The sequence below is a fragment of the Oncorhynchus mykiss genome, chromosome 15 (genome assembly GCF_057628025.1).
Source record: "Oncorhynchus mykiss isolate SJ-2025 chromosome 15, ASM5762802v1, whole genome shotgun sequence".
Taxonomy (NCBI): Eukaryota; Metazoa; Chordata; class Actinopteri; order Salmoniformes; family Salmonidae; genus Oncorhynchus; species Oncorhynchus mykiss.
In genome coordinates, this window is record NC_143036.1 from 56,762,501 (window position 1) to 56,772,500 (window position 10,000).

The window sequence follows — 10,000 nt, forward strand, 5'->3', positions numbered from 1 at the left end:
TCTCTTCTCCCCATTTGGCTGGTCCTAGTCCTCTCTGTCACATTTCTTTTTAGTGATGATGTTTCTGTTTTCATCAAAAATGTTCTCATGTGGCTTCCCTTATCTGGGAGAGAAGGATGGAGAGGCAGTGTTATCACATCGTTGTAACAGTACAACAAAGTTCAAACCAAGGCCCCCTGCACACAGAACTCCTCAGACGGTTTACCAGCACACAGTAAGCATGCTCCAGTGTCAGCCGAGAGAGAAAGAGAAAGAGAGCGAGAGAGAGAGAGAGAAAGAGAGAACAAGCACCATTGTAACCCATACATACTGTATGTAACCCAACCCATATTTATGTTTATTTATTTTCATTTTTGTACTTCAACTGTTTACACATCGTTACAACACTATATATACTGCAACCATAATATGACATTTGAAATGTCTCTAGTCCTTTACTGTTAATTTTTTAATGTTTATTTCACTTTTGTTTATTAGCTATTTCACTTGCTTTGGCAATGTAAACACATGTCTATCATGCCTATACTTTACCGTTACCAAGGAACCTGGTGACATGTCTCACCTAATGAATTTCTCTTATTGCTTCGGCTATCCACTACCGTTCATTCACGTCCTTAAAACCCATTTGTGAGAGAATGATTGAACGTGTTGACTTCCTCTCTGGGAGTGGTGTGAGTGAGTGTACGTGTATACAGTCCCTAGGAGGAGTCGGGAAGGTGAGAATCTGTCCCCTTCTGGACTTTGCCCTTCTCTCTGCTATAACGTGCCGGTTTGTTGACAATGAAAGCCGTGTTAATAGTACAAGGTGAAACCAACTGACTTCAGACCTGCTGAATGATCTGATGTGGGTGGTGCAGTTCATAGTAGACAGTTACAGTATGTGGCAGCGATATTCATCAGGAAACTACTGTACCTCCAACAGGAAACAAGTTCAATACTAGTACCTCATCTGCTCACCGCATGATCAACAGGCGTGTAGAGATATCATTTATGGAGTGATATCGATAGCAGTGTGTGTGTGTGTGTGTGTGTGTGTGTGTGTGTGTGTGTGTGTGTGTGTGTGTGTGTGTGTGTGTGTGTGTGTGTGTGTGTGTGTGTGTGTGTGTAAAACACTGGCGTACCTCCTGAAGGTGTGAGTTAGGCAGAGCGCTCCCAGTCCTCTGTCTTCTCCTTGGGATAAACTCTTGTTTATTGTCTACCACACACACACACACCTGTCACACGCATGCACTCACACACACACACACAGCGGGTGTTGCTGCTCTAAGCATCTAAACCCTAAACTCTTCTCTTTGGGGAAAACCAGAGCAGGGAGATATTTTGTAAAGTTGAATTACAAAACAAGTCAGGTATTTTCAGGTCAATAGTCTGTCTGTAAATCAGGGTTCATCTTTGACTAATCTGTTCCTATTATCTCACACCACCTGTTTCACTGTGTTGTGTGTGTGTGTGTGTGTGTGTGTCCGTGAGTGCAGTGTGATGTAGTGTAAGTGTGTGTACGCTTGTTAAAGTTGGCAGCTGAAGTGTGTGTGCAGACACAAAGCTGACCATGACAAGGTTGTCACCACAGTTCATTTAGCTGAGCCCCGGCGAAATCTTGTTGAAACGGACAGTGGAGTTGATCAAATCAAAGGTTATGATTCCAGAATGTTCTTTGACGTAAAACGTGCTCTAATTTTCTGGTTCTTGTGAGTAAGTTTGCTGTACATTTTTGTGATGGCGATGCAACTTAAGTTTATTGTCACAAATAAGCTCTTTTACAAAGAAAACTTGCGAGTGAGACATTTGGACTAGCAGGGAACGCTTATTGGATCTCTATCAAAGTGAAACGGTTTGGGCTTTGAAAGACATTACAGTAGCTCTCTCCCAACAGCCTGAGTGAAATCCTGTCTGTTTCATGTCTTTCCTCTGTTAACTACCTCCAAGTCAGTGGCATGCAGATTCCTTAGGATCCAACAGAGAATGAGTGCCCTGACTTAAGATGGCTGGCCACCGATGAAAGTGTAGCACAGCCAGCTAAAAGAAGGAGAGAACGAGGGATAATGAGAGGGAGGATGCCAGTTACTGTAGTCTTCCTCTCCTCCATACGGATCTCTGAGTTTACACGTCTATCTTGTCTGGATTTCCTTTCTTCCTACTCTCGTCCCTCCTTTCTCCTTTCTTCCCACTCTCGTCCCTCCTTTCTCCTTTCTTCCCACTCTCGTCCCTCCTTTCTCCTTTCTTCCTACTCTCATCCCTCCTTTCTCCTTTCTTCCTACTCTCGTCCCTCCTTTCTCCTTTCTTCCTACTCTCGTCCCTCCTTTCTCCTTTCTTCCTACTCTTGTCCCTCCTTTCTCCTTTCTTCCTACTCTCGTCCCTCCTTTCTCCTTTCTTCCTACTCTTGTCCCTCCTTTCTCCTTTCTTCCTACTCTTGTCCCTCCTTTCTCCTTTCTTCCTACTCTCGTCCCTCCTTTCTCTTTTCCTCGTCCCCCAACACTTCTCTACTTTTGCCACAAACATCAGCATTAAGCTGAATTCAAAGCTGAATTAATGGAATATTATTAAAGGTCCAACTCAGTCATTTTTATCTCAATATCAAATCATTTCTGGGTAACAATTAAGTACCTTAGTTTGATTGATTTCAATTAAAATGGTCAAAAAGAAACAAAAATAGCTTCTAGGCAAACAACTTCTCAAGCAAGAATTATGCGAAAACTGAATGAAGAAAACTAGCTGTTTTGGCAGAGAGGTTTGGAACTCTATTTCTTATTGGACTGTTAACTGGTGACATCTCCAGGCAGGCCAAAACTACATCCCACCAAAAAAAACTCTTACACTAAAAGGGTATTATTATAATTTTAACAATTTCACAGTATTATTCCAACCTCATAGTGTGGAAATGTATATAAAACACAGTAATATCATGTTTTTGACTGCACTGGGCCTTTAATACTTTAATACAAGTACTCATACTTCCTCTCCCCTGTCTCTCTCTCTCTGCAGGACCAGGATGGCAGTAAGCATTGGTCTCTGAGCCCCTACCCCCAGCACAACTCCTCTACCTCTCCAGGCAGTAAGCAGCAGGTGGAGGAGGGGGGTTCAGGGGCCGCAGCGCTGGGGACCCCAGAGAGGCGTAAGGGCAGCCTGGCTGACGTGGTGGACACACTGAAACAGAGGAAGATGGAGGAGCTCATCAAAAACGAACCAGAAGGTCAGTCACCATGTACAAAGATGTACTGTTCTGTATCGCTTTCTCTTTTCTCCCTATCACTTGCTATCGCTATCTCTCTCTATCACTATCAATCACTATCTCTCTCTATCACTCTCTCTCTCTCTCTCTATCACTCAATTTCAATTTCAATTTAAGGGCTTTATTGGAATGGGAAACAAATGTTTGCATTGCCAAAGCAAGTAAAATAGATAATAAACACTTGAAATAAACAATACTGTACTGTACTGTACACACACACACAATGTACACACACACACACACCTATGCTCTCTATCTCTCGCTATCTCTCGCTATCTATCTTTCACACTCTCTCTATGCTTCTTTCTCTCATATTCTGTCTTTCGTTTTGTCTCTCACTTTAGCCTTTTGTAGCAAGTTATAGTGCCAGGCCTCCCTCCCTCTCTTGCTCCATCCTAACGAACACATTCTATAACGAGCCTGGCGACAGGGTGTGTGTGTGTGTGTGTGTGTGTGTGTGTGTGTGTGTGTGTGTGTGTGTGTGTGTGTGTGTGTGACAGAGAGAGTCAGCCCTTTGTTTCAGAGCAGACAGCATCAGCTGTCCAGAACCATTGTTTATCAACCACTTTGCATTTTTATTACAAGCTGATAGTACTTGAACCATCAGGCTTTTACTGCTCTCTCTCTCTCTCCGTCTCTCTCTCTCTCTCTATATATATATATATATATATATATCTCAATTCAATTCAATTCAATTCAAGGGCTTTATTGGCATGGGAAACATGTGTTAACATTGCCAAAGCAAGTGAGGTAGACAACATACAAAGTGAATATATAAAGTGAAAAACAACAAAAATTAACAGTAAACATTACACATACAAAAGTTTAAAAACAATAAAGACATTACAAATGTCATATTATGTATATACAGTGTTTTAACAATGTACAAATGGTTAAAGGACACAAGATAAAATAAATAAGCATAAATATGGGTTGTATTTACAATGGTGTTTGTTCTTCACTGGTTGCCCTTTTCTCGTGGCAACAGGTCACAAATCTTGCTGATGTGATGACACACTGTGGAATTTCACCCAGTAGATATGGGAGTTTTTCAAAATTGGATTTGTTTTCAAATTCTTTGTGGATCTGTGTAATCTGAGGGAAATATGTCTCTCTAATATGGTCATACATTGGGCAGGAGGTTAGGAAGTGCAGCTTAGTTTCCACCTCATTTTGTGGGCAGTGAGCACATAGCCTGTCTTCTCTTGAGAGCTATGTCTGCCTATGGCGGCCTTTCTCAATAGCAAGGCTATGCTCACTGAGTCTGTACATAGTCAAAGCTTTCCTTAATTTTGGCTCAGTCACAGTGGTCAGGTATTCTGCCGCTGTGTACTCTCTGTGTAGGGCCAAATAGCATTCTAGTTTGCTCAGTTTTTTTGTTAATTCTTTCCAATGTGTCAAGTAATTATCTTTTTGTTTTCTCATGATTTGGTTGTGTCTAATTGTGCTGTTGTCCTGGGGCTCTGTAGGGTGTGTTTGTGTTTGTGAACAGAGCCCCAGGACCAGCTTGCTTAGGGGACTCTTCTCCAGGTTAATCTCTCTGTAGGTGATGGCTTTGTTATGGAAGGTTTGGGAATCGCTTCCTTTTAGGTGGTTGTAGAATTTAACGGCTCTTTTCTGGATTTTGATAATTAGTGGGTATCGGCCTAATTCTGCTCTGCATGCATTATTTGGTGTTCTACGTTGTACACGGAGGATATTTTTGCAGAATTCTGCGTGCAGAGTCTCAATTTGGTGTTTGTCCCATTTTGTGAAGTCTTGGTTGGTGAGCGGACCCCAGACCTCACAACCATAAATATATCTATATCTAATAGAGGTCGACCGATTAATCGGAATGGCCGATTAATTAGGGCCGATTTCAAGTTTTCATAATAATCGGAAATCGGTATTTTTGGGCGCCGATTTGCCAAGTTTTTTTTAAATATATTTTTTACACCTTTATTTAATCTTTATTTAACTAGGCAAGTCCGTTAAGAACACATTCTTATTTTCAATGACGGCTTAGGAACGGTGGGTTAACTGCCTCGTTCAGGGGCAGAAAGATAGATTTTCACCTTGTCAGCTCGGGGGATCCAATCTTGCAGCCTTACAGTTAACTAGTCCAATGCAATAACCACCTGCCGCTCTCCTGTTGCACTCCACAAGGAGACCTGTTACGCCAATGCAGTAAGCCAAGGTAAGTTGCTAGCTAGCATTAAACTTATCTTATAAAAAACAATCAATCATAATCACTAGTTAACTACACATGGTTGATGATATTACTAGATATTATCTAGCGTGTCCTGTGTTGCATATAATCTGACTGAGCATACAAGCATACAAGTATCTAAGTATCTGACTGAGCGGTGGTAGGCAGAAGCAGGCACATAATCATTCATTCAAACAGCACTTTCGTGCGTTTTGCCAGCAGCTCTTCGTTGTGCGTCAAGCATTGCGCTGTTTATGACTTCAAGCGTATCAACTCCCAAGATGAGGCTGGTGTGACAGAAGTGAAATGGCTGGCTAGTTAGCGCGCGCTAATAGCCTTGGTGTGGTTGTTTGCCTTGCTCTGCATGGGTAACGCTTCGATGTGGTGGCTGTTGTCGTTGTGTTGCTGGTTCGAGCCCAGGAAGGAGCGAGGAGAGGGACAGAAGCTATACTGTTACACTGGCAATACTAAAGTGCCTAGAAGAACATCCAATAGTCAAAGGTTAATGAAATACAAATTGTATAGAGGGAAATAGACCTATAATAACTACAACCTAAAACTTCCTACCTGGGAATATTGAAGACTCATGTTAAAAGGAACCACCAGCTTTCATATGTTCTCATGTTCTGAGCAAGGAACTGAAACCTTAGCTTTCTTACATGGCACATATTGCACTTTTACGTTCTTCTCCAACACTTTGTTTTTGCATTATTTAAACCAAATTGAACATGTTTCATTATATACTTGAGGCTAAATTTATTTTATTGATGTATTATATTAAGTTGAAATAAGTGTTAATTCAGTATTGTTGTAATTGTCATTATTACAAATACATAAAAAAATAAATAATAATAATCAGACGATTAATCGGTATCTGATTTTTTGGTCATCCAATAATCGGTATCGGTATCGGCGTTGAAAAATCATAATCGGTCGACCTCTAATATCTAGCTATCTCTCTCTCTATCGCTATCTCTTGCTATATCTCTATATCTATCTATCTATCTATCTATCTATCTATATATCTATCTATCTATCTATCTATCTCTTTCTCTATCCCTGTCTATCTCTCTATCTCTATCTATCTCTCCATATCTATATATCTCTATCAGTTCAATTCCATTCAATTCAAGGGGCTTTATTGGTATGGGAAACATATATTAACATTGCCAAAGCAAGTGAGGAAGATAATATACAAAAGTGAAATTAACAATAAAAATGAACAGTAAACATTACACATACAGAAGTTTCAAAACAATAAAGACATTACATCTCTCTCTATCCATCTTTATCAATTCAATTCAATTCAATTCAATTTGCTTTATTGACATGAAGTAACAATGTACAGTGCCTTGCGAAAGTATTCGGCCCCCTTGAACTTTGCGACCTTTTGCCACATTTCAGGCTTCAAACATAAAGATATAAAACTGTATTTTTTTGTGAAGAATCAACAACAAGTGGGACACAATCATGAAGTGGAACGACATTTATTGGATATTTCAAACTTTTTTAACAAATCAAAAACTGAAAAATTGGGCGTGCAAAATTATTCAGCCCCTTTACTTTCAGTGCAGCAAACTCTCTCCAGAAGTTCAGTGAGGATCTCTGAATGATCCAATGTTGACCTAAATTACTAATGATGATAAATACAATCCACCTGTGTGGAATCAAGTCTCCGTATAAATGCACCTGCACTGTGATAGTCTCAGAGGTCCGTTAAAAGCGCAGAGAGCATCATGAAGAACAAGGAACACACCAGGCAGGTCCGAGATACTGTTGTGAAGAAGTTTAAAGCCGGATTTGGATACAAAAAGATTTCCCAAGCTTTAAACATCCCAAGGAGCACTGCGCAAGCGATAATATTGAAATGGAAGGAGTATCAGACCACTGCAAATCTACCAAGACCTGGCCGTCCCTCTAAACTTTCAGCTCATACAAGGAGAAGACTGATCAGAGATGCAGCCAAGAGGCCCAAGATCACTCTGGATGAACTGCAGAGATCTACAGCTGAGGTGGGAGACTCTGTCCATAGGACAACAATCAGTCGTATATTGCACAAATCTGGCCTTTATGGAAGAGTGGCAAGAAGAAAGCCATTTCTTAAAGATATCCATAAAAAGTGTTGTTTAAAGTTTGCCACAAGCCACCTGGGAGACACACCAAACATGTGGAAGAAGGTGCTCTGGTCAGATGAAACCAAAATTGAACTTTTTGGCAACAATGCAAAACGTTATGTTTGGCGTAAAAGCAACACAGCTGAACACACCATACCCACTGTCAAACATGGTGGTGGCAGCATCATGGTTTGGGCCTGCTTTTCTTCAGCAGGGACAGGGAAGATGGTTAAAATTGATGGGAAGATGGATGGAGCCAAATACAGGACCATTCTGGAAGAAAACCTGATGGAGTCTGCAAAAGACCTGAGACTGGGACGGAGATTTGTCTTCCAACAAGACAATGATCCAAAACATAAAGCAAATTCTACAATGGAATGGTTCAAAAATAAACATATCCAGGTGTTAGAATGGCCAAGTCAAAGTCCAGACCTGAATCCAATCGAGAATCTGTGGAAAGAACTGAAAACTGCTGTTCACAAATGCTCTCCATCCAACCTCACTGAGCTCGAGCTGTTTTGCAAGGAGGAATGGGAAAAAATTTCAGTCTCTCGATGTGCAAAACTGATAGAGACATACCCCAAGCGACTTACAGCAGTAATCGCAGCAAAAGGTGGCGCTACAAAGTATTAACTTAAGGGGGCTGAATAATTTTGCACGCCCAATTTTTCAGTTTTTGATTTGTTAAAAAAGTTTGAAATATCCAATAAATGTCGTTCCACTTCATGATTGTGTCCCACTTGTTGTTGATTCTTCACAAAAAAATACAGTTTTATATCTTTATGTTTGAAGCCTGAAATGTGGCAAAAGGTCGCAAAGTTCAAGGGGGCCGAATACTTTCGCAAGGCACTGTACATATTGCCAAAGCTTACTTTGGATATTTACAATATGAAAATAATTAGAATCAAAATTGTCAACGGGACAACAGTAACAACAATAACCAAGGGTCAAAATAACCATACATTGAAATATAACAGTAAGCATACAGTAGAGGACATGTGCAGGTTGATTGGTCTGTCAGACACTGTCCCTCATCTTATGGCAGGCAGCAATGTAGTGCGCTGCCAACCCACAGCTCTCTGCATCCTCCCCCAACAGGACGGGTAGCCTACTCTCATCAGAGAGGTCCTTGAAACCTTGAATAAGGGGTTCAAATTTGGGAAAAAGACACTCTCTAATTGTTCTATATTTTTTACATTTTGTCAGGAAATGCAGCTCCGTCTCAGGTTCTGCTGTTGTGCAGTGGCTGCACTGCCTTTCCTCAACAGGGAGCCAGGTTTTCCTGTGTCTACCCTTCTCGGTGGCAAGGCTGTGCTCACTGAGCCTGTACTTTGTAAAGATTCTTCTAAGGTTTTGATCGGTAATCAGGGTCAAATACTTAGCCACAGTGTACTGTCGATTTAGGGCCAGATAGCACTGCATTTTGCTTTGTGCTTGTGCTTGTGTTTCCCAATAAGCAATGTCATTTTGTTTGGACTGTGTTGTAATTTGGTTTATTCTGATTGATTGGATGTTCTGGTCCTGAGGCTTCAGTGTGTTAGTAGAACAGGTTTGTGAACTCAGCCCCAGGACCAGCTGGATGAGGGGACTCTTTTCTTTGCTCAGCTCTTGGCATTGCAGGGCTTGGAAATGATATGAGAGGGGGTCACTGTATTTTAGATGTTTCTAAAACTTGATTGCTCTTTTTTGAGTTTTTATTATTAGTGGATATTGGCCTAATTCTGCCCTGCATGCATTGTTTGTAGTTTTCCTCTGGACAAGTAGGAGAATCTTACAGAACTCTGCATGCAGGGTTTCAATAGGGTGTTTGTCCCATTTGGTGAAATCTTGTTTTGCAAATGGAACCCATAAAGTGCAATTGGTTCAATGACACATTAAATTCGTTTTAGCCAAATTTTAATAGGTATTTCAAGTTGAATTAGTTTTTTAATGGCGTAGAATGCCCTGCGTGCTTTCTCTCTCAGTTCATTCACTGCCTCATTAAGGGTGTCCAGTTGAGCTTATTTTAAAACCTAAGTAATTGTAGTGTGTAATTGTAGTACTCTATATATTTTGTACCAATTGAGAACTTTGGTCTAATGGTCTCTCTCTCTCTCTCTCCCTCTCTCTCTCTTCTCTCTCTCTCTCTCTCTCTCTACCTCTCTCTCTATCTTTCTCTCTCTATCAATTAAATTCAATTCAAGGGGCTTTATTGGCATGGGAAACGTGTTAACATTGCCAAAGCAAGTGAGGTAGATAATATACAAAAGTGAAATAAACTATACAAATTAACAGTAAACATTACACATACAGAAGTTTCAAAACAATAAAGACATTACAAATGTCATATTACGTATATATACAGTGTTGTAACAATGTAAAATGGTTAAGGGTACACAAGGGAAAAGAAACAAGCATAAATATGGGTTGTATTTACAATGGTGTGTGTTCTTCACTGGTTGCCCTTTTCTTGTGGCAACAGGTCACAAA

At 40.6% G+C, this 10,000-nt stretch overlaps 1 protein-coding gene across 15 annotated transcripts in view; it reads left to right on the top strand.

Moving 5' to 3' along the window:
* Positions 1-10,000, top strand: part of sox5 (SRY-box transcription factor 5) — a 115,978-nt gene that overhangs the window by 21,960 nt on the left and 84,018 nt on the right. For all 15 annotated transcript variants that reach the window (XM_090198979.1, XM_090198972.1, XM_090198981.1 and 12 more), the window contains 1 exon segment: positions 2,983-3,190. In XM_090198979.1, coding sequence (XP_090055105.1) covers positions 2,983-3,190 — 208 coding nt within the window.